This window comes from Labrus bergylta, chromosome 6, assembly GCF_963930695.1.
Source record: "Labrus bergylta chromosome 6, fLabBer1.1, whole genome shotgun sequence".
NCBI lineage: Eukaryota > Metazoa > Chordata > Actinopteri > Labriformes > Labridae > Labrus > Labrus bergylta.
Genome location: NC_089200.1, coordinates 23309535 through 23334240, shown reverse-complemented (window position 1 = coordinate 23334240; position 24706 = coordinate 23309535). Strand labels below are relative to the sequence as shown.

At 41.6% G+C, this 24706-nt stretch overlaps 1 protein-coding gene across 3 annotated transcripts in view; it reads right to left on the bottom strand.

The window, feature by feature from the left end:
• usp24 (ubiquitin specific peptidase 24) overlaps nt 1-24706 on the bottom strand; it is a 43460-nt gene that overhangs the window by 5036 nt on the left and 13718 nt on the right. Inside the window, exons 13-59 of one of the 3 annotated variants that reach the window (XM_020631770.3) lie at nt 23991-24098; nt 23604-23699; nt 23340-23501; nt 21648-21740; nt 20907-21014; nt 20669-20818; nt 19776-19907; nt 19039-19150; nt 18878-18954; nt 18633-18773; nt 18024-18077; nt 17786-17919; nt 17584-17650; nt 16825-16935; nt 16629-16727; nt 16186-16359; nt 16003-16088; nt 15493-15601; nt 15234-15389; nt 15037-15134; nt 14846-14941; nt 14533-14755; nt 14277-14439; nt 13758-13919; nt 13561-13631; nt 13314-13474; nt 13168-13229; nt 12868-13059; nt 12650-12764; nt 11151-11295; nt 10953-11072; nt 10737-10862; nt 9744-9842; nt 9549-9631; nt 9322-9463; nt 9106-9225; nt 8767-8981; nt 6584-6708; nt 5838-5979; nt 5300-5450; nt 5063-5158; nt 4482-4585; nt 4272-4385; nt 2313-2520; nt 2109-2198; nt 865-967; nt 656-774 (exon numbers count right to left, since the gene is read on the bottom strand). In XM_020631770.3, the coding sequence (XP_020487426.1) occupies nt 656-774; nt 865-967; nt 2109-2198; nt 2313-2520; nt 4272-4385; nt 4482-4585; nt 5063-5158; nt 5300-5450; nt 5838-5979; nt 6584-6708; nt 8767-8981; nt 9106-9225; nt 9322-9463; nt 9549-9631; nt 9744-9842; nt 10737-10862; nt 10953-11072; nt 11151-11295; nt 12650-12764; nt 12868-13059; nt 13168-13229; nt 13314-13474; nt 13561-13631; nt 13758-13919; nt 14277-14439; nt 14533-14755; nt 14846-14941; nt 15037-15134; nt 15234-15389; nt 15493-15601; nt 16003-16088; nt 16186-16359; nt 16629-16727; nt 16825-16935; nt 17584-17650; nt 17786-17919; nt 18024-18077; nt 18633-18773; nt 18878-18954; nt 19039-19150; nt 19776-19907; nt 20669-20818; nt 20907-21014; nt 21648-21740; nt 23340-23501; nt 23604-23699; nt 23991-24098 (5814 nt within the window). The remainder of the gene's footprint in view (nt 1-655; nt 775-864; nt 968-2108; nt 2199-2312; nt 2521-4271; nt 4386-4481; nt 4586-5062; nt 5159-5299; nt 5451-5837; nt 5980-6583; nt 6709-8766; nt 8982-9105; nt 9226-9321; nt 9464-9548; nt 9632-9743; nt 9843-10736; nt 10863-10952; nt 11073-11150; nt 11296-12649; nt 12765-12867; nt 13060-13167; nt 13230-13313; nt 13475-13560; nt 13632-13757; nt 13920-14276; nt 14440-14532; nt 14756-14845; nt 14942-15036; nt 15135-15233; nt 15390-15492; nt 15602-16002; nt 16089-16185; nt 16360-16628; nt 16728-16824; nt 16936-17583; nt 17651-17785; nt 17920-18023; nt 18078-18632; nt 18774-18877; nt 18955-19038; nt 19151-19775; nt 19908-20668; nt 20819-20906; nt 21015-21647; nt 21741-23339; nt 23502-23603; nt 23700-23990; nt 24099-24706) is intronic. The other 2 variants (XM_020631771.3, XM_020631773.3) reach the window with 2 other exon arrangements.

Genomic DNA, 24706 nt, shown 5'->3' with positions numbered 1-24706 from the left:
ATTTTATGACTTTTCTTGAGACTTTTGTGAATTAAGTTTAGGACTTATTTAAAGCAAACAAGAAAATAAAAAGAATAATCCAAAGAATCCAAGAATTACCTGCAAATTAAATAAAATGTATTCATATTCAACATGAACTATGAGAGATTATAACCAAAAGTTCTTCAGTCTTCTTGTAGAATATGCAACAGGCTTTACATTTGTTCTTAAAGAGTTTCATGTGCTGCGCTCAACATCTCACTGATACTGCAAATATGGCTTTGTATTATCTTTCTCTATATAGAGAGATCTTTATCTTCCTCTCTATTTATGAATGTAATAAAAAGAAATGGATGAGAGAAGCAACAGGATAGCCCCATTTGTGGAGGTGCAATAAATCTGACTGGAATGCATAGATATCATTAGTGCTTATTGGTGTCAGTGTGCTTTTTTGTAATTACAAAAATGAATAATGTTCATGAAACTTTATAAATATGTGAACTTTGCACTTCAATTTTTAAGAGCTGTCAAAATCATACTGAAGACATTGTATTGCCCTTGGGTTTGAGACTTCTTACAGACTTGCAGAAGCCTGAAGTAAAGTTCTGGATAAAGGGCAGAGAAACATACTGTAGGGTTAGAAGAAGTGTAAGAAGTTTGTTGGTAGGTTTGTTACCTCCAGGAGGTAAGGCTGCCCCTCTGGAGTAAAGAGGGAGGCGAGGATGTCAGAGTGAAGCGGGAGGAGCGGGGTGGAGGACGGGACGCAGCTCACTCTCAGAGTAAACCCTTCTGGAGCTGTGAAGGACGACATGTGAGACAATAAATGATCAGACTCTGCGCTTCAATGTACAGAAACGTCAACCCTGAACATTGAATGTGTCTCACCCTGCGTCCGCTGGGGGTCGAGGTCACAGTGCAGCGTGATGAGGGCGAGGGTGCTGTGGAGGTGGAGGAACTCCCGAGCCTGAGCGGGACTCCAGCGACGATTCTTTAGAGAAACACAACAACAAAAAACAATCAGTCTAAAACATTGACCCTGATTTATTTAACATACATGCCACCACAACACTCTCTACAAAGACACCAGACTTCATAGATACTAATGTTTAAGGCTGTCTGTGTTAACGCGGCAATGGTAATGCGATCAATGTCTAAAATGAATGAATGAATTATTTGTAATCACATTAATCGTTTGCCATTTTGTCCCATTCAGTGTAGCGGAGTTAATCCACTGTAGTGTCTTCCTGCCTCCACAGTGATGGAAATAAATGACAATGTGGCTCCTCTAAATGTCTCATTTCATTTAAAAAAAAAAAAAAAAAGTAATATTCACCTCGTGACATCCAACATTTCACTTTCTTACTGCTCCATTTCACAATTTTAATAAACGCTTCGATCCATTAGGACTTGGTGGTTGAGTTAATGTCGTAACTTTAGATCTACTGGAAGTTTCTTATTGTCTTTCAAAATAAAAGCAGGTTTTTCTCCAAAGAGTTAGTTAAGCAAACTGACCTTAACAGTACAAAATACAAAATAAGAGCACAACAAAAACCTTTGTAAATGCAAATAATGGAATTTCAAACAGGTGATTAAAAATTGGAATGAATTGTTATTAACTATTGAAATTCAGCAATTCATGGTGATTAAAAAAATATATACTAATATTACATTGCAGAGCACAGAAGTTTGTAGATTGCTGTCTTTATTAGTAAGTTTGTTTAAAATAACAGCTTTACTTTGGCGTTTTAAAATGTCAGTTCAAATTAAACACAATATTTGCGTAAAATAAATTAAAGGCATTTATTTTGATATTTCAATGCAGTCTGGTGTGTTTGTTGAGAGTGATGTAACAGCCGCTTCCTGTTTAAAAAAACATCTTCCCCTGCAAAAGGTCCATCTCTGTAGAGTTCCTATCTGTAATGTTGTCAGACACTTAGAATAACAATCTGTCTGTCAGAGACAAAAACAACTTTTAGACTTTGATCAGGCACATTTTCCATTTAAAATGTGGGGAAGTAAAATGAGTGCAAAGATGGAATATAAAGGATCTGAAAGTAGCACACAGGTCAAAGAGAAAGAACAACTGTGTTCTCAATAGAAACATAATAGTGTATATAGTGGGGTAGTACCTGGTTGTTTTGTCTGTTTGGTCCCAACAGGAACATGAGCATCCGACGATAAGCCGAGTGTTTCAACAGCAGCTGACAAGGACCACAACCCTGAGAGAGAAACATAAAGACATACCACTCAGAGAACCATCATTTCATCTCATTTTTCATTATTAAGTAATACAACAAAGTCTAAATCTACATATTTGATAATGTTTTATTTACCCTCTGAGCGAAGTTACTGAAGAGGCCGAAGTACTGCCCACAGTTCTTCACATTCTCAGGAACGTCTTTGTCCAACAAGGAGAGCAGGGCGTCCATCAGATTGTCCAATCCCGGGTCTCCAAAGTGAAGAGCGCTTTCCAGAGTCTTCTCAAGGATGGATGCCACCACCACCCTCACCTCCCTCACGCTGCACTCCAGCAGACCGACCCTGAGGAGGAGACACACGATTGGTCAATAACTGTGTCCTGTTGCAGCAGCTCTGTGTGAGTTGTGTCTTATGTTCTAATGGCCACACTAAACCATACCTGAAAACGAGTTAGTTTGTATCTACAGAGCCCTGAAAGGGATAACTTAATCTAATGTGATTGAAAATAATGAATGCATTGATATCAGATTTAATCGCATCATGATTAATGCGTTAACGCTGACAGCCTTGTTCTGGAGGAATGTGGCCGTAAGACACACCGCTGAGTTTAACCCTCAGTGTCTCCTTTTTTTAAAAAATGAATCCCTGCTGAGGACAATTTGGTCAGCCGATGATTCAACACAGAGAAATAAAAACTGTTTTTTATTTTTAATTAATACCAAAACCTTCATCAGTGGGGCCGCCCTGCTAAAGATCACTGATATGTTGAAGCTGTGGCTTAAACCCACGAGAACTGTACTACTTTTCTCTTCCCCTGGAGACGATGTCAGCAGAGATCAAAACATAAGACATTGCCTCTGGTCTTATGGGCAAATATATCTGAGACACTTCAAACGATCAGGGACTTAATTATGTGATGCTGATGCTTCAAGGGAAAGACAGTAGACCAGTTTAACCCCAGGACTTCGCTCCTGTGAGCTCCTAGAGTGCATTTCATTCTCTATGGATGCTGAGGAGTTACAGAAGCATGAAAATGGATATGAAATTATCCAACCAGCTCACACCCTCTTTACATAGCTCCTCTCAGAAGACACTCACTTATATATTCTGTTATTCAGCGTGCTGTCATTAAAGCCAAAGCTGGGTGTAGAAGCTAACAAAACCACTCTGCATTAAATACACCAACATGATTGGCTCTTTTTAAATACTGAATTCCTGCATTGTACGAGTGATTATGATGATCAAATTCTTTTTATGTTGAAAAAAACTTTACTTTACTTTGCACCAGCGCTGAGTCAGAGCAAGTGGAGATTTAGTGTCGGGTGGAATCCCTTGACCCGGTCAGAGAGTTCAGAGTGTATCGATTAGAATAAGAGAGCAGCGCTGTGAGCTGCCAAGTCTGCAGTCTCACATATCACAAGGACATCTAAAGCAGTGCTGCAGTGATTAAACCCAGGTTACAGAGTGTACACATCAGGGCTCCACTGTGAGATTATTTTACTCACATTTGCCCCTAAAAATACTCATGAATGAACCAGAAAAGTGCTGCTAATTGTTCAATGACTGCTAGTCCTAAAGTACAGATTTCATAGGGCAGCAGTCACAGAGAGTTTGATGTGATGAAGCCGTAAGATAAAGATGTGGACACTGGTTGGGAGGATTTTTGTCAAACATATAGTTTGATAAAAATGAAGAGACAAAATTGAAGGTTACATTTGTTGATTTTCAACCAGCTGTGTATCACTGTAACATGATATTCTATAAATGAACAATGTTTCACTCCCCTTCCCCCTAGCCGTTTTCATAAACTCCCTGCACATAGACTAAGAATACTCCGCCAGGTGGAGTTTCTCAGAAGTCTTTCTAACTATCAAAATGATTAATTATTAAAAATACCAAACTTAACAGACAATTTTAAGCCGTAACGCTGAACATAACGTGGTACCAACTAGATTAAGAGTGTAGGGTCAGTTACCATGGTGATCTAGCCAGGTTGATTCTGGCTCTAACTCTGACTTTAGGTTCAACAGTCCAGGATTACCTTCTAATCTGGCTTCATGGTACACCCTCAGGTGTTTATGTTGATCACTGACCTGGTGATCTCTCGTCCCTCGGATCCGACCAGGTACTGAACCATCCACTGGCACGCCTCACTGCTCTTTGTCAACAACACCTCCACTGTGGCCATCCACTCCTCTGTGTCCACCCTGCAGGACAGACAAGTGGGTAACAGGTGAGACACTGTGATGCTTAAAATGCATATTTAAAAGTGTTATGCAGTGAGGCTGTGTGTGTGTATGTACCGGAGTTTCTTTTTGGTGTGCAGGTAGGTGTGAAACAGGAAGTGAACAGCCAGCTGCAGACTCTCTTTGGCCATCTGCTGGTAGTCGGGATGCTTCAGCTTCGTCTGAAACGCACAAAAACATCAACGAAACGGATCACTGAAAGTCAAAGTGTCTGTGCTTTCTGTAGGATTTACTGTTGGGACTACAAGTTTCTAAGTATCCATATCAGTTGTGTCGTTTAGTTTTGAGTTAATTGTGGTCCCACTGTGATTTCACATCACACAACTTGAATTGAATTGAGAAAAAAAGAACCAAAAGATGTAACAATTGAGCAGAAATATTTCTTTCAGGTTCCTGTAAGGGAGCACAGATTGTGCAGAAGGCTTTTTGTTGTTGTGATCAAATAAGAAAGAAAACCACTAAATAAGTCACAATACAATATTATTAATGGAAAATAGGGATTAGGTAAGAGGCACATGTAGAGAGAAATATTAATGATTCAAATCCTTGTTTTACATATCAATACTAAATAATGTTCTTTTAAGATTTTCATGTTGATTAATGATCCAGTCAGAAACTCAAACAGCAGGAGAACGTACGGCGTTGACGGAGGCCAGTGAGAGGGTGAAGTTGAAGTAGTCGCTGTTGTAGACGTCTCTGTTCCTCATGAACTTGAGATTCTCGTCTCTCACCATCTAAAGAAACACAAGAGAGGTCAGATGAGCCGGAGCGTTCCAGCTGCTTCTCCTTCTGTCACTAACAGAACAGATGGTACGATTACTTCCTCCACAGCGGGCGGGAGCATGTTCGCCTGACGCAGCACGATGCTTCTCTACCTGATAGATGCTGGCGGGCATCTTCTCCACAAACAGACCCTTCTTCTCTCCCTTACGCACCAGACGGGTGAGGAGGGTGAGGCGGTCGTTGTTGGCCCTGGGGGGGCGAGGAGAGGACTGAGGGGAGATATCAGGAGAGGACGGAGCAGACCTGGAACACAGAGAAGGAGGCTGGATGAGAGGAGACGTGGCATGCTGCTGATGATTCAGATGTTTTTCAAAAACATGAACTACATGTCAGACTTTTCGATACTCTTGATCATTAAAATAATAGATTGAATTGCTTTAAGAGACATGGTATCAAAAAATGTGATAGTGTTGAAAATTCTGACAACCTCAAAACACACTTTAGCAGCCAGCTGAGTTTACATGAGATGCTTCTCATGTTTTCCTATTTGCACTCTTTTTGCTTTATTATTTTATCTGCAGTTGGATTGAAACACACATATTGTCTTGCACATGTCTTTAAGAGCTGTTCTTCCACTTGTGCTGGAGACTGTGAGTGAAACATTATTTATGGAGAAGCAGTTCGACTCACAGCGTCAGGTCCTCGGCCTCTTGCCTCATGATGCTCACTCTGCTCTTCTTTGGGAGGACAGGCGAGTTCAGGTCACTGATCTTCTGATAGAACAACATGTAGGCGTTCCAGTACCTCCGCCTCACGTCAGGGTACGGGTTGGCTGCACACACACACAGACACAGACACACATACAGACATATAAGTTACCTATGTATATCAATCACGTCAGCTGAACTCCACTCCCTTGAAGCTGGTGTGAGTACTTTATTGTCTGTTCAACTGCAGATGGTACCTGCTTGTTTTTTGGGTTCAGTCTGATGCCGTGTGAAAAAAACATGTCTCCTACATTTGTGTCTTCAATGTGACACAAACACAAAAAGGAACGTTACCCGACGTAATATACTCAAAATGTGTGTCGTGTTAATGTCTATTTTTGATTTTTCTCTTCTTCTGCTCACTCGCTGCTTAAAGACGAGCAATCCCTCGTCCAGTGAATGATGAGTACCTTTGATAAATCAGTGCTTTGCAGGATTTTTAACCCACATTTCAGGATCATCTCCCTTCAAACCCTGACCAAGATGATGTCAAATATGTACCAGGTATAACCAAGACTTTTTGCCACTGGAAAACCAGGAAACAACGGCTCAATGCGAGTCCAGTGGAGTCATACATATCATGAAGTCCCCCATGTGAAATGTGAGCAGTAGGATTCAGAGGTAAATAGATAAATGTTATAGAAGTCAGAGTTAATGACAGTTACTTACACTGGTCATAAACTTTGGGTCGGTACTCTCCCCCGAAGCACTCGTACTCCAGAGATTCATCGTTCATGTCAAACTCCTCGACCACGTTGTCGTTGAACTTGTACCAACGTCCGCGAGCGCTGCCACTGAGAGGACGGACAAAAACAAAGAGGCCGAGAGCAAAAAAGAAGGAAGAGGAAATCAATTAAACTAAACTAACATTTAATCCACAATACCAACTACAAAGAGGGCAAAATTGTTTTTTTTGTTTTTTAATATGTATTTATGTGTGTATATGTATATAGATTTCCACTTTCTATTGGTCTGTTCTGCCCGTACCTCACACCACTGATCCTTCTTTATCTCAAGCTCCTTGTCATTTTGACTGCTGTGTATAGAGGTGCGTATGTGCTTGTGTGTGTTTGTGTGTATGTGTGGATGGGCGTCTGCTGCATATGTGCTTTCGAGCGCGGAACTTTGTTTTTTCAAACGGTGCCCTCTAACCAAGCTAGACACCACAAAGGTCGAGTGCAGGCCTAGATTTGATTTCATGGTATGACTGTCCTATGTTCCATATTTGTATCTGTAAAAATCAAAATATGTTGATCACAAAGAGGGCATCAACCATGCACATCATATGTTTGAACTCTTGCAGATGTTATAGTTTACAGTGTAGCATTGCTAAATGGTCAACTCAGTGCAGGACGTCTGCTAACAGGGGGATGTTGAAGCCAACATTTTTTCTTCATGATTCTGGTAAATATCATCGATACTTGTTATGGTACCGCAGCAACAAAATAAGAAGTGCTTTTTGTAATTAACCAAAATATGCAGGCAAACTCCTGCAAACTGTCTGAGGGCTTTTTCACACCTAACCTGTGTGGTACGAGTAAAATCATCTCCAGTCTGTTTGCCTATTTAATGCAGTTCATTTGCACTGGTACCAGATCAAACAAACTGAGGACGCCTAAAAAGGTGGATCTTTTTTCAGACCCTAGTGCAGTTCGTTAGTAGTCAGAACGTGAATCGATGAAGGAACCCCTATAGGTCTTCTCTATTCATTCACAGGCACACCTGACTGATCTGCTGAATCAATGTCGGTTGATGAGCACGTCAGGCCACAGAAGGATTGATGTGTGCCTTCTCCTGAACTAGTCGCCTTCAGCGACTCCAGTAAACCAGAATTATTCCCACAAGAAATTCAGACCAATCAGAGAGCATTTTCCTCGTGCATAACACATTTCGGTCTGCTTGTAAATGTCCCTGTGTGAAGTGAACACAGACCACACTTGAGGTAATTATTCAACAATGTAACAAACTGGTCCATGATTCAGACAAGAGCAAACCAACTTTAGGTGTGAGAACGCCCATTATTTCACAAATATGTTGGCAGAGTTTCATTCTTTTGCTCACAGAAGTTTAGGTTCATTGTTTTATTGAACTTGGGTAATTTAGATAGTAAAAATCATTATAATTACAGATTTTATTATTAAAAAAAACAACAACACAGGTTTAAACCGACATAGATCTCTTACTTTCAATTACTTTTTTATAACCATGAACCTATATTTTACCAGGTGAGTCCTCTTAAGATAACAAGATCACCTTTGAAGGAGCAGATCAACAGCAACAAAGAACCACACAGTGACAGCTCTCTCACACTCACAGGCGTAACAATAAGATTAGCTTGTAAAACACGACATTTCCAATTCAATTTGCATCCAAAACCGGCACTATGTTTTGAAATTCAGCAAATCTGCCTGCAAGCGACTCTTAATGCTTTGTTGATACTGGTGATGACACTTTCAAAACAAAAAAGCAGATCTGAATTGAATAACCGACTTTGCAGCAATCTGGGTGAGGGAGTTGAAAGTGTTAGACATTAGCTCCTGCAGTCTTTATACGTTTCCTCCTCCTCCTCCTCCTCAGTGAGCGCTCCAGCCTCACAGAGCCAGACATCTGGAGGTGCTTATGAACTAAACTGGGACAGCCCACACAAAGTTGACGCTGCATTCATGTGCCCCAAGGAGCAAATCCACACAGAACACTAAAGCGACGGATTACTGTGCTCCACTAATCTCTCGTTATGTGCTTCTTACAGAAAGACAGAACAGAAGCTGGAAAATATCAGACAACTTTGCAGCAAGAAACGATAAATGCTGCTCATTTTTAAACTTACAGGTTTACACTTCAGTGACTCTTACCGTCTGTCTTTGATGAAGGAGTAATAGTGTCCAGCATGAGCCTGACCGCTGTGGACTACAACTCCCACCAGTTCGTAGTTCTCAGAAATGGTGACTTTCTTCCTAGGTGATCCCCCCGAGGTGCCGTCACCTCGCCCCTCGCCACCCTCCCCGCTGCAGTCCTGACGAGCCATCCCCGACACAGTGTACGGCTCCATGTTCAGCACCCACGGGAACTGTACCAAGTAAACAGGACATCGATCAAAACCAAATCAAAACTCAAAACCACTGGGATTAGAACTGAAGGAGAATATCAGTGGATGCAGATTTAATGATCTCTGGATTAGAAACTCTTCGTACCCGGATCTGTTCGTCGTATTTGATGGATCGTCCGCTCTCCCAGTCGAAGCCGAAGCGCATGAGGTGAATGCAGAGAACACTGGGCAGAGATTTGATGCACGTCCTCTTCACTGTGGTTCTCTGTGCATGTAAACACACTGTTAGCATTAGCAACCCTACATAGCATAGGTTTGACGGTAACATCATTTTGAAGAGCTTCCAGAGCTCCATACAGACCTTCTCTTTGCATTTCTCACAGTAGTACGCGTTGCTGCCCTCCAGCACCTCTCCTCTCACAAACTGGTCCAAAGAGATCTCTAAACTTTGACAGGATGTCACCCCAAGGTTCAGAGCCATGAAGGTTTCCTCTCGCTCGTACCTGTGGGCAAAGAAGGTCAAAGGTCAGACATTGTTAACGAAGAAGCTGCAATAAAATCAAAGTCTTAACGTTTATTTCTGCTCACCGGTGAGGACAGTCTTTACAAATCTTCTGGTCGGAGAAGATTCCCTGAAATGTGTTTTTGAAGATCTGCTCTCGACCCATTTTCTGTTTAAAACACGTCTCATCATGAATCACATCATCAGAACCTTTAAGATAATATAAACACTCAGTTGGTGTGTGTTTTTTTTTTTTTACACCTGTGCCGTTTGAGTTTTACCTTCAGGTTTTCGTCCAGCTGATCCACCAGGCTGGTGAAGAACTCATAAGCATCCTGCTGCTCTCTCACGTACAGCTCTTTGTTCCACATCTTAAAGATCTGAGACAGATTTATGTGTCAGAAGTAGTTTCAGAATTAACACTTGAAGCTCAACAAAGTAATGCAGAGTGATTACAGCAACATAACGACAGGTGACTATCTCCAGCTTAATTTATATTATTTTTGTTTCTTTCTCTGGAGTGCAAGAGCACCTGAAGACTTCTTTAAATACTCAGTAAAAGAACTTAAGCTTTTATAACTCCTTTATAGTCCTCTGACTACTTAAAATGCTTTTACACCGCAGGCTGCAATGTAAAGTGTTCTTTAGTATTTACTAATCATATTCATACGCTGCTAATGCAGCAGCAGGAGTAATTTGAAGTTCAGCGTCTTGCCCAGAGACTGTAAATAGTAAGAGGACAAAGCCTGAGTGATGTCACCCACTGATTACTGGAGGGGGCTTTGGAAGTCCGTCTATGGCGGTCACCATGCTGATAAAAAAATGATCCCCCCATAAAGTGTTTTTTGGATAAAGACATTTGCTATTCAGACCACCTTCATTTTTTAACCAGGAGGATGTTAACGTTTTTATTGAACATTGTAAACATTACAGCAGCAAAAAATGCTGAATGTGTTATTTAGACTTTGCAGGCACAAATCAATCAACACTTTGCTCAGTTTTCTCAGCGCAAATGTTGAATATTGAACTATTAAGTACAAAAAATAGATATTTCTCACTGTGGGGACTTCTCACACTTACGTATGAGTTACGTAAGTGTGAGAGGTACTTACGCAGTATCACGTCAATTCATTACAATCAGAGCCTCTCAGGTTTCTAAACAAGCTGCAGTGTGTGTGTGTGTGTGTGTGTGTGTGTGTGTGTGTGTGTGTGTGTGTGTGTGTGTGTGTGTGTGTGTGTGTGTGTGTGTGTGTGTGTGTGTGTGTGTGTGTTACCTTCCAGAAGTTCTCTGGGATGTAGTACTGCAGTTTGCTCTCCATCAGGTGACCAAACAGAGACTGCACCTGGTAGAAGACGCTCTCCTCAGGCTGATCTGTGTCGTCCTCGATGGACAGGAAAGCCTTCAAAACAAACGCACACCCAAAATAAGAGCCACACTCAGACTCCACCTTGTGGCTGCAGAAGGTAACAGCAAAAAGAAAAAGATGTACCTCTGGTAGTCCAGGCTGCATGTAGAGCTGCTGGAACACAGCGTTCATGTAACACGTGGCTCCACCGTTTTTCAACCCGACGAAACCCGAGACTGATCGGCTCTCTACAGGAGGAAGATACTGAGGGAGGCACAGAGGGTTAGTACAGCTTATCCATCATTACAACTGTTTGTTAATATAGAAATACTGCTGTCTTACATCAAACTCTTTGCAGAGGGAGGGGTCAGACTGGTGGTGCATGGACATAAGCTCTTTAATGATCAGTCGCAGGTTTGACAGCGAGCTGTCGGCCAGCATCACCAGAACCTCGTAGGCTGCCAGACGGCTGCTGGCTGTGCTGCACCTGGACACACAAACACACACACAGAGATAACAAAGATTAACAATGAAGTTTGCCTGAAAAAAAAAAAAGAAAACAGCACACGGCATTAAGATATTCACCCTCAGAGATCTGCAAAAGAAAGTGTTGCACGTATTTCTTTTATTTTAATGATGTTTCATGGAGAATCTTCAAACAACACATCAGTACAACATGAACTAAAAGGTTAAGTGAGTCAAATATGCATAAAAATTAGATGTTTTTAATTAGATTTGACAAAAGAACCAAACACAACACTGTGATTTACACACTTCTTAATAAAAACACAAATAAATACTTAACAAAAAATCTGAACACTGCGAAATTATTTTAATTGTGCATAATTTAGTTTTGACTCTTTTTTTATTTAAATGAGCAGATTTCATAAAAGTATTTTTTATAGTTTCATTTGCAATAGCAGTACAGGTGTTTTTCTTTATTGCCGTATCTTCAAGTGATTCATACTCCTAAAATCTCTTAAACCCGAAGCAGTGTCTGTTCTGTTTTCAAACAAATCAATTAAAGCAGAAATATGCAAACAAATCTGAGCAGCCAGTCACAACGGCTCGTTTTCACCACAATGTATTCTGCAAATAATATAAAATGATATAAACAAAACCAAAACATGATGCTGTTGAAGAGAAATGTCTTAGCTTTCTATTACGAAAAGAACAAATTCTCTAGCTGTTGAAGGTTTGACATGAATACAGGATTATGGTCGGTGTCAAGCCTGAATGGGCTAAACGTGTTCATTGAACAACACTTTGATTTGAAAATCAAAGTGCCTATGAAGAGAACGTGAATACACTAGAGATAAGAAATGACCACTCAAGTGGAATAAAGGATTTCAAGGATGCATCAGAAAAATGGCTACATCTGTAGAAAACGTCCTGGGCCCGAAATGTAAAGTATGGTAACACTTCCTGTTTTCAAAATAAAACCTCAATCTGTTTTATTCTATGATGAGACAACCTGTTTTTTCACACATTGCTTTTATTCTGAATTTGTTTCCGGGAAAGTTAGTAGTTGTTATAGTCATTTGGGATGTTGCTTAACTCTGTCTTCTACACTTTCTTTAAAACTAATGTTGTTAAAAATCATGTAGGCTGTTTGTACGCTATGTAAAAAAAATGTAAAAACATGAGGTTACGTGTGATATTCATTCTCCCTCTCTGACTCTGCTCTGCATGCAGTTGTTTTTGTGTCTCCATGTTGGTTAAGCATCTGTTTTTAATGTGAATAAGATTTTTCAAAGCCTAATCCCTGAAACTCAAAACAATTAAACTACCTCTGAAAAAGTCTGCACACAGTGGAAAGATTGAATATTAATATGGCCTACTTTGGGTGGAAGTCATGGCTCGGGGTCGGGGAGGGTGTCGGGTTTGAACTGTTGATGATGATCCGAGAGGCTCGAAACAGGAAGTCATCCAACAGCTGCTGGATCAGAGACGGACCTGGAGAAGAAAATATTTATTACATATAATGTTCCTCGCTTTAATAAGCAACCAGCGTACATTAAAATAAAATATGCCTGTATGTGTCCCTGTGAGTGCTCACCTAGATGTTCCTTCTCATTTCCACACAGTGAGAGCAGCGTCTTGATGAGTCGGAGGTGTCCCGCCAGGAGGACGTTGTCCGCCTCGCTCGTCTCCATCTCTGAGCTCCAGCTGGGCTCAAAGTTATCGAGCCAGGAGATCTCGTCCTCCAGCATTGTGGCTGCACTTACTTTGACCACCTCCATCTCTGACGCTGAAAGAGGCAGAGAATGAGAATGAGAAAGATTGTATGGTACCCTGATCTTAATGGTTCAAACAGGGGAATAGAAGCTGTAACTGAATGTAGAAAGTATTGTCTTACTGGTGAGATCATCCAGAAGCTGACATCTTAAGTCGAAGTACTCGGTGCATTGGGACAGCAGCCTGAGAAGAGAAGCATCATCAACACCAGATCTCTGTCACAGTTTCAGTGATGTGTCTGTTGTGTGTGTGTGTTGTTTTGGTTACCTTTGGTTGACTCCTCTCATGATGGATGTGGGACTCCATAATGGCAGCTGAGCGGTTAGAACGACCGAGAGCAAGAACAGGTTTGGTTTCTGGATTTCGGGGAAGGCTGAGGTGTCAGACTGGCTCAGAGTGTAGAGCTGATCACAGGCCACTCGACGGATCTGACAGAGACAGCGAATGTAAGAACACACTGCAGTGTTTGGGATATAACATTTCTCTTGTTGAAAAAGAAGAGGGTGTTGTTTACCTCTCCGCTCGGAGATCCCAGCAGAACATCGATGATGAAATCATTGACGGAGGGGAGGTTGTAAAAAGAACCTGCAGAGAGAGACCAAGAAGAGGATTTAATATCCCTGCACACCAAACACACAACAGCATGGTGGATCAATGTGTGTGTGTCCAGAAATAATCATTGACAGAATGAGTGTCTGCTAAAAGTCTTACAAAGCTGCTGACAGCGGAGCTGCAGGCAGGTCACCAGCAGCGACAGAGCTTCGCGAGCGATGATGGTATCTTTGATAGAAACACTCTGCTGTCGGACACATATCCCAGCATGCAGCGCTGTGGGTGTGGTATCACCCTCACTGCTGGAGCTGCAGTTACTTCCTGCAAACAAACACACAACGCGTTTTGCTTTAGTTTCATTTCTTTAGGTTTCGTTTTGATTCATCAGGAAAGTTTCAATAATGACCTGCTGGAGAAGAGCAAGAAAAATATTTCAGAGTTTATTTAAATATTTCATGAATCAGAGGTGAAGTTTTAAAGCTGAACGACACCTACTGACTTTAAACATCCAGCTTAAACACAACAGTGTCAGCTTTTATGCAACCACATACAACTGCTTTATCACGTTGTAGTCACAGATACAGAGTCACTATGAAGAAGAATATTTTTTTAAGTCTCTCGGGTCATCACTTTATTTACATTATTGTTAATACTTTTTCATTATATATTCTGCGTCACCTGTGCTGCTGACTCTGGTGCGAACGCCTTGCGGTACTAGAGAGCCATGGGTCTCCCTGATTGGCTGAGGGCTGCCGACCAGATCCAACCGGCCAGCCGCAGCCGCCCAGGTCAGCCGCATGAAACAGGCCACAGTGGAGGTAAAGTCTCCCACCTCCATGGTCTAGAAAATATAACACCGCAAACATAATCAAACTTTTCTACAGTTTAATGATCAATCTGGGAGCTGAGAGTAAAAGATATCGGTCCTGAATACCTGAATAGCGACTCGAGCAGCAGGAATGATCTCCTCCACTCTGATGGACGAGCGCTCAGACAGAGACATCTGTCTGTACGAAGACTTCTCCGGAGTCCCACAGAGAGACAGCTGACGCCCAGAGCGCCCGGCGTTACGAAACGGGCGAGACGACAGCGCCTCTCCGTCCCTGATGACATCATCATCTAGCACTGCGGGCATGCTCTGACCGACCAGAAGAAACCTGCAAAGACAAATGTCAGTGCATGAAGTCTGACGTGATAGGTGGCCTTAACTGTCAGCCCATGTGTGAATATTTAAGATGAATGTGCACCTGGCCAGCTGAAGGCAGATCGAGTAGACTCCTTGTCTGGTCTCATAGTCGACCTCTGACGGGATTGAGTCTCTCTGCATCACATTCACCACCAGGCTGCCGAGACACACAGAGAAATACAGCTGTCAGAAATCAAATAAAAAAAACAACTCTAGTCTGTGACCGGACTTCATGTTTCTGGTCTCTGTTACCTGAGGCCTCCTGCTTTGAGGAAGTTCTCACAGAAGGACTTGCTGCTGGTTTTGGCCATCTCATCATCTGAAGTGGGCATCAGCTTTGAACTCAACACCTGACCGAGAGCCAGAGAAGAAAAACACGTCAGTTTATAAACGTACAATGTGTGATATATATTAGAAAATTATGCTGGGTGTTAAATGAGTGCACAGACCTCCAGGTTGTAGAGCACTCTGAAGGTGGACATGCCCGGTGCTGAAGACCTGAAGAGGGACTCCAGGATGGAAGCAGCACTCGGCTGGTGCTGTTGTTTGGAGGACATAGAGGGGGAACGAGAGCCTGAACCCTGACCGAGGGTGAACAGTGTTTTCTGCAGAACAGAAACACAGAGAAAGTTTAGAAAATAAGAGAGATGGATGAAGGAGGAGAATTTGAGAAACAGTGGAAGAATCACAGACAGTGGGATGATGTACCTGGTGGCTCCAGACGCTGGATTCTTTGGGAACAAAGTTGTCGAGAGCATCCTGCACTTCAGGATCTGTTGGAATCAGGAGCAGCAGCTTCCTCACACGGAGAGTGATCCTGAAGAAAAAGAGGCAAATCAGCTGCTGCAGGTTCTGCAAAGGTCACTCTGTTTACTATAATATCACTGTATCACTAGAGGACAGAACCAGTTGACTGAATTCACAATATTTAGGCTCCTCAATAAACAGCTTGCAGTGAGCTGATAAAGTTTTTTCTCTGGTGTGGAAAAGGGCAAAATATTTCAATCGTGAATATGGATAATCATAATACACCACTATCTCCACTTTATGAAACAGGCCAACGTGCTCTGTTGGGTGATAAAGCAAAAGGAAATCAAAGTTTTCCTGTTTGACACTGTCAGTGCCTTGTAGAGCCCCCTCCTTCTACTTAATAGGGTTTTGCAAAAATGACACTGTCAGCTGCGTTGTTGAAAAAGTATTAAGTCCCTTTGTTCTTACCTGGATTCATCGAGGTTAGCCAGTTGATAAAGCATCTCAAACACATTACACACCAACGCCATCACCACACCGGGAAGAGACTTCTCCTGAAGACAGAATAACACAGAGACAGTGTATCAACACGGATGAAACATCAATGGTTTCCAGAGTCCTTACAGTTTACACTGAAATGTGAGCTGGTACCTGCTCCAAGGCGTAAGCGGAGTTAAAGACGGCCGAGCTGGAACTGCTGGACGCCGATGCCGAGGACTCAGAGCTGCCGGAGGGAGTGCCGGTGCCAGAGCTCTTTACAGTCAGACTCTGCTCGTCATTGAAACCGAGCTGGGATAGAAGCTTCTGGTCCCGGTTCATCGTCATCTATCACACGGGGGGAGGAGGGTTAGGGGGAAGAGTCAGAGAAATAAAAGGGTTGAGGTTGTTTGAAGCTGTGTTTCCCCTGCCACTGAAGCAAGGCCAATAAAACAGAGTAAGCATCCTGACTAAAAGAATTTACAGTGCACTGATTGTTAATTGTTGAAGGTGTACTGGCTTCAGGGGAAACAACTGAAAAGGAGGGGAGTGAAACACTGCCATGAGGGAATGAAAGATAAAACTTTCATTTAGAACAAAGAGTGATTAACACTCACCACGCTGTCATTGGCAAAGATCTGGACATTATCCACCGGACAGCTCAAGTGCTCAGCAATCTTCCACCGGATACTCCCTATCGTCTCATTACTGTGTGTCTGCAGGACACACACACACACACACACACACAAAGAGATGGGTTATTTTCTCTGTACTCGATAAAAGAGCGATACAGGAAAACCAGGGATCTAGTACCTCTAAGCTGAAAGTGTCTTTGGTTGACTCATAAGTGATGTGAAGAGTGACAGGGTGTCCGTTGTACGAGGCCCCGTGAGGTAGAATGGTGCGAGGAACTGAGTACATGTCCTAAAGAGAGACAAAGAATTAAAAACTGCATCTTTAAACATGAAAACATCCAAGAAATCCTCCACATATATATATATCGTATATATATAAATATAAAGTTCATGAGTGGCTTCATGATACATGATGAATGTCCCTTCTCCTTCATGAACTGTGTCTAGATAACTTTTCTGCTGCTTTAAGCTACTTGAGGCTCACCAGGCTCCAGTCTGATGACCTGGTAGTGAGGATCGGTACCAGTTTTTCTCTGATGGACACAAACTACAGGCGTTCTGTTTCAGCTCTGGAGCTTCTGTCAATCTGTCTCTGCTGAGTGACACTTTCACTGTATCTAACACTAAGTCACACTGAAGTGGGCTGAAATCTGTCTGACTACAGCGCTATGAACCCAAAATAGACAGATTTGACTGAGTTAATCATGAGGAACAGGCTGAAAGGATGCTGAAATAACTACATCAAGATGCTGATTTGAAAAAAGTATTAATTCATGATTTGTTTCTGTGCAACAAGAAGAAATTAACTGTTAAAATGAAAATACAGCATTGATGCACATTAAGCCTTTGTGTTGACTTTGGATGTAATGAAGCCAATCAAAACTTATCTTTGCCTTTGGCCTGAACACAGCTTAACAGTACAGAATCAAGGACCTACCTCTATTGTGATAACATAGCGTTCAGCCAGTAGCAGCAATCTTTCGATTATCACCAGCTTAGTGGATCTAGAGATAAATAACAGAGAGGTTTTTCACTGTTACAATCATATTTTCTCTGCATGATGAGGAGTTAGTAAGACCGTAGAAAAGGAACACTCTTTTACCAACATGTTTTCATAGTTTTAGTAGCTCTGTTCTTACCCAAACCCCCCTCTGTACCTGGATGGTGATTGTACAGATGTGGCCACAGTCGGCATGGCAGTGGCCGTCAGCATCTTCGTTGCCCTAGTAACAGCATGTGTTAAAGTGGGCCCGCCCAGCGCCGAGCTGGCAGCCTGTAAAAAAGAAAAAAAAGAAAAAAGAAAAGAAGAAGCCAATCAGAAATGAGCTTAAAGGTGTTTCTGTGAAGTGATACAGTAATCTGTGTAACACTTCTTACCTCCAGTCGCTTGTAACAATCAGCAATGAACTTCTTGTGCAAAGACACAGAATCCTGTGAGGAGGAGGAGGAGAAGTTTATATTAACAGATTCACTCAAATTTACTGCTGCATGTGTGATTATGAGAATTAGACAACAAGAGCAAATTACTCCTTTATTAGCTTCTCTGCCCTGGCTCCCTATCAAACCTACAATAGAATGTATTCGTCTCACTATCAAAGCTGCTAATGGTCAGGCACAAACTTATCTTAAAAAGCTCAGTGTCATATTATCCATGTAGAACATTACGATGCCTTCAGTTCTCAAGCTCCTCTCCGTTGGAATCATCGACCGGTCAGGGTCTGGGAGGCAGACACCGTCAGTACTTTTAAGAATAGACTTAAAACTTTCCTTTTTGATAAAGCTTATAGTCTAAATTGATTTCAGCATCCCTCCCCAAAACCTAAAGCTTTTTATTGTCTTTGACAGGACAAGCCTTGGATCTCTGTGGACTACTCACCACTGCACTATTATCTTATTTAGCCTCGTACACATTAGTCTTTTTGCTTATATTATGGAAATATTCACACACACGCACACGCACGCGCACACGCACACGCACACACACACCTTCTTCATTTTGGGATTGAGGTTGGTGTAGCTGTATGTTATAATTAGCTGAATTGCTTCATTGGCTATTTCTTCATCCGGGGTTTCCATGGCGATGCGCCAGATAAAATCCATCCCTGCCAGGTCAAGGCGTTCCACACACTGAAACCAGACCATAACCAGACCAACAGTTCATTTCAGAAATTAATAGCACATCATTGATAAAAACCAAAAAAATGCTGAGGAACGTGAGAGGAAGGACTGACCAGCTGAGTTCCCTGGCGTTTGAGGCGATGGTCACACAGATTAACGTTCTCAAAGAACGTCTTGAACAGATTGAAACCTGAGGGACACATAAAAAACATGTTAACAGTTGAATCACATCTTTGTTAAAAAGGTCTGTAACACTGGGAACCTCATCTCTCACCGTTCATGGTGATCTCATACGGCTCCAGCTTGAGGATCTTCTCTTTGAAGAGCTGCTGCTGAACGTCGCTCTCCAGGTCGTGTTGTCCTTTGGTGAACCACTCAAAACACATCTGCACACAAACATGAAATGATTCAGTGTAACTCAATTCAAACGCACATGCACTCAACAATGCAAAACAGGCTGCATACATGGACAGAGGGCCGAAGTTTAGGATGCTTTTCTTGGTAAGACAAAACATAGTTCTCAATATCTGACTACAAAGAAACAACATCGAATAACATCAACATTCACTCAGACATCTTTACTTTTCATCACTATTTATGTTTAATTTGGAGTCCAGTAAAAAAAAAAAAAAATTACTTGTATGCCAATGTTTTTAAACAAAATACTTAAATTGGATATTGTTTCACGTATTCACTGCCAAACTGACAAGATGCAAACATCTTATTTAATGTACTATTTAATAAGGTGCAGAAATAAAAGCAACCTACATAATAAAGCCTTAAAATGTGCAGTAATATATCACACATTTTCAATTAGCAACTTAATCTGTGTTTGTTTCCTTGATCATCATTTTAGAAATAAGAAAGGGTCAAAGGTCAGTCGGGTGCAAATAACAATAATCTTGATTTATATAGCACAGGGTTAATAAGTGCATTACAAATGAAAATAAAATAAAAGAGAAAATGAAAGAGGCAGAGGAACAGTTTGTATTTGCGTAACTGGTTTCATACCTCACGGTCCAGTTCACAGACGTCAGGTCCCGACACCAGACACTCCCAAAGCTCTTTGGCCCTGTTCCACACCAGGTAGAGGCTGGCCTCCTGCAGGAAGAAGGCCAGGAAGCGCAGGTGGCTGTCCAGGTACTAATCAGAGATACAGAGAGACAAACATTATCTCTACTCTGCAACACACACTGTCTGCATACAGAACATCAATATTCCTGATACTTTCTTCGTGCTGTGTGAATGATGAATGGGATCAAATTGTTACACTATGCCCAAATAAATGAGACTGCATCGATCTACAGCGACAAAACAGTTCAGTTTCATTGTTTCTATGAACTCCTGCGGCTTGTGTTGATTTAATGAAGGTAAAATAAAGATTGATTCAAACAATACCTTCTCTATAAAATACAATATAGACTTCACTAAACCCTATCTTCTCTTTAAACTAATTAAGGTGACAGGTGGCTGCAAGGTGCGAGCAAGGGAGCCAGAACTTTCTAGTAAGAGTGTTTTCTTGAAAGGGTTATACACTTAGCAGTAGCTCAGTTTGTAGGGACTTTGGTTTCCAACCTTACTAATCAAAGGATGGAAAACATTCTGGTTGCTGGAGAGGTACCGGATGCTAATTTCTACCAGGTGCATGATGGGAAATAATCTGAAAAGGAATCTAGTTGTAGTCTGGCAGTTAGTGACCCTGTAACATCCCCAGTCTTAAGTCAATGCTGACACGTTGTCTTCAGATGTGAGAGGTTTTTTTTAAAAGTCTTCTTGTGTATGCAAGGAGTAAGTCTGATCGATTGGAACCATGTGAGAAATAAGTGTTGTCGCCTGAAGATTTGGTCGTTTAGATTTAGCTTTCGTTTCATGCAATATAAATAAAAAATAATAAGTCAATTCACCTCCTGGTAGGTGTATCGTCCGTCCACCATTGTTGATCCTGAGAGGCCGTTATTGCCCGACGCCGTCACAGCCAGTCGATGGCAGCAGACCAGAGACCCCGTGATCAGTTTGACGATCTCAAAGTTCTTTTTCAAATCTTGGATGATGCTCTGTGGGGAGTTGGGAAATGGTTACAATAGCAACAGAGCACTAACACCATGCGATGCAGCCTCACAATGAGACGTGTGGCGGTGTTACCTTGTCTTGTTTCTGATATGTCTGCTTGATAAAAGAACGGGTGATCTCGTGCAGCTGACGGAGAGCTGGAACGACCCAGACCGCCTGAGGACAGCTGGGCTGAGAGGCCTGTAGAGACACACAAACACACACACAGACACCCACACAACAGATCATGATATCCACCAAAGCAGGATGTACAAACAGATGCATGCAGCAAAAACAGAGGGTCTGTGATGTTCTCATTTATAAGCTTTTGTTAGCTTGTCAATGAAAGTAAGTTTGTCACCACAGATCCTTTGTTTTGATAACTTGAAAATGAGACAAATATCAAAGCAAGGGATGCCAAACATTCAAAAAAAGGTTGGCTAAAAGGTGCCTGACTTTTTCTGTTTTAAAAGGCCAAATCAAATAGATCCTAAATGTGTTTTTTATGCATCCAAGGCTCTGATTCGATTTCTCTCTGCATGAGTAAAAGTGCTCCCGCTTCCACCAAAGCTGTCTCTCCACCCAGCAGACAAAAGTCACTCATTGAACTCATCCAGCTCTCCCCCAGAACAACATAGACACCTCTGTGTAATCAAAAGTCAGTGCCAAAGCTGAAAGATTAAGACACACCTGGTTAAACTCCCTAATGTTAAATCAAGTGTAAAATGAAAAGGGTGAAATCCTCCTCAATGATTGGTTTGCAGATGTGAAGCATTGAGATCTGAGACACAAATCGGTCAGCGGAAATGTAAATTAAATGTCTTCTTCTCTTACTTTGACCACTGAATTAGCTTTCTTCTTGCCCCATGTGCCGGTTAGAAAAGAGCTCTGACTGTCGTTGCCTTTACTGTCCTCCTGAGTGTGAGTCTAGAAACATACATTTGATTTCAGCTGCGACATTTGGACTCAAACCTGTGCATACACCAAATATGAAGGAAGATTTGTGAGACTGAAGCCTTAACCATACTGAAGGATTTTTAAAATGTGAGAGAACCCCACACATGATTTGATTCCTGCTCACAACGTGTGTCATTGCTCCACCCTCCATCACAGACAATATACTGCTAACTGTTTTATTCACCAGTCTGCAAATACTGATGTAATGTTAAGTGCTTTTAGCATCTCACAAAGATACAGACGTTAACGTCAGTGTCTGTGTCAGAGACACATGGATGTCATCTGGTCCACAAAGTTGTTCTATTAGTCCGACCTGTGGACCGTGAGCTTCACATCACTACACAAACACTGTCGCCCAAAAAATGTTTTAAATAAGAAATACAGACAGAGAGCAGAATCACTGTAAACACCTCTTCTGGAGTATTAATGATAACTCAGAGGAAACATTATATTTTGGGTATACATTACTTTTAGATAAATCTTTTTAATTTAGCCTTTCATTGCTTATAGTATGTCACATTTTTGTCTCTGTTCAGTGAACAACATCAACGCCTCTGTGTAACGTGTCTAATGCGCAAGTTGAAAATCAAAAATAAGTAAATGAACCAGTTTTTGGTGCCCATGAGGTCATATTTCTTGCTGCAGTATCAAAACAAGAATCGATGCCTTTAGATTTTTACTAGAATATTATCCAAGCTCAAAATTCTGGTATGGTTGCACTGGCAACCCTAGTAAAGATTGACAAATAACATATGATGATGTTTTTTTTAAACTTATTTTGCAATCTATTCAAAAGCAAACATAAATGCAGAGGATCTAAAAAAAAGAAGCCTGTAAAACACTAAAATGAGGCATTAAGTTGGAATTAAAATCAAAATGGAAACTTCCTTAAGGGTTTTGGCCATTGGTGCAAGAGGATTTTTTGTAGGTCTTGAAATGATTAATATGCACACCCAATTTTATTTATGTAGGTCAAAGTAACCTCTATGGAGACCCCTTTTTGGAAAATGTCAAGGGGTGCTACCGAGCCATTTCACAAAGGTCATCTGCAAAAAAAACACCAAAATATCAGCTTCTTCACGAAATGTGAGTTTGATGAATTTTCAAGCAGGTAAAAGTCTCCAAAAATGCGAAAGAAAAAGGAGGGGGCATGCTTTCTGACAGAGGGATTGAGGTGATAAAAAAGATTGTCTTATGGTCATTAAAGCTTCAAAATAAAGGAAAAGCTCATGATTGACACTTTAAAAAGTCAGACAGTGACGTTATCTCATTAACAACCTGCAGCTCCGTCCATGCTGGACTGGCTCGCCCTCAGATGGAAACAAACAGGAGGTGAAGGCTAAACATGCGGCGCTAACAAGGACACGCTAACTTTAGAACTAAACTGTCATAAGAGAGAAACATTTGGAGGCCTGATGTAACCTTTCTAAAATCATGTTGCACAACAATCCTCCTCTGTGAATACAAAATAAACAATAAATATATTCAATCTTCAAACACTACTGTCATTAAAACTAGCCCCATCCTCCACAAACACAGCACTGAGCGTCTGTTGCTCGACTTTCTCACCTTCTTAATGTCTTCGATACATTTAATGATGTAACTGCGCTTCACCGTCTCCTTGACAGCGTAGGCGTCGCTCAGGATCCCCAGGTGCTCCTCCAGCGCTTGCTGAACCAGACTAGTGGGCAGGGTGGGGAGGTGAGCCAGCTCCCACAGCACCTCTAGCACCTGAACACACACAAACACAGAAGGCTTCAGACTGATGACTGTGGATTTCCTCGTCTGTTTTTCTTCCACGCCTTCAGAGTCTTGACAGAAACATACACTCACCTTCCCCGTGGTGGTTTCAGAGCGAGCCTCTCTGCCGATTCTCCCGATCAGACTGAGCAGCTTCTGCCTCACACGGTCGCTCTCTACCTCCCAGCTCTGAACATCAAGATTGAAGATTTGTATTTGTCACATGCTCATAGAGATGTGCAGTGAAATGTAAAGACTGTTCCGCAAAGCCATGCAATAAACACTCAAATTACTAATACACATATAAACAGTAAAATAGAATATAATGTAAAATTAAAAAACAAATATTTGAATATACAAAATATAGAATAATGTAAACAGTGTAAAGTGTCAGTGTGTAAAGCACACACACACAATCGTTAATGCACTATAAACATACTAAACCACTTTATTCCACAGATGTTCATAGGCAGAACAGACCTTCTGGATGAGGACGAAGAGGTGGGTGAGTTGATCAAAGCTGAACTTCACAGCAGCAGCGGCAATGATTGTATGAATGTTTTCTATCACAGTTGATGATTGGCCCGCCTGAAAAGACCGAAAACATTTACTCAACTGTGAACAACAACAATAGTCAAACCTTCAAAGCTTTGTTTTAACACATGGATATCAGCTGCAATGATTAGGTGATCAGAGGAGCAAAAAATATCAAACCTTCCTTGTTTCCAGTAGCGATGTACGCGATTAGCCGGCTAAACAAATGAATTAAATGCCTCTGCCGGTCAGAACCAAAACACTCGTCATAGCGATGTACGCGATTAGCCGGCTAAACAAATGAATTAAATGCCTCTGCCGGTCAGAACCAAAACACTCGTCATTAAACTATGCTCAAATATTTTTTTAATCAATTCAGGACAGCTATGCCAGTCGAATGCTAGGCTGCCATTAGCCAGGGTGTAGCTCTGGTTAACAGATACTGACATACAGCTACAATACTCTATTACCCTGATGTAAACAAGCACAGTGAACTCAGATAGCATCTCATAGGAGCAGCGCAGTTTGGAATTATTTTGACGTAGAAAATTAAGATAAAGTTGCATGTGTCAGGTTAAACAGGAATATAACTCCTCGACTGAAGCAATGCATAACCTGCAGAACAGCATTTAACCTGCAAGAGGGACCGAAGGATGCAGGTT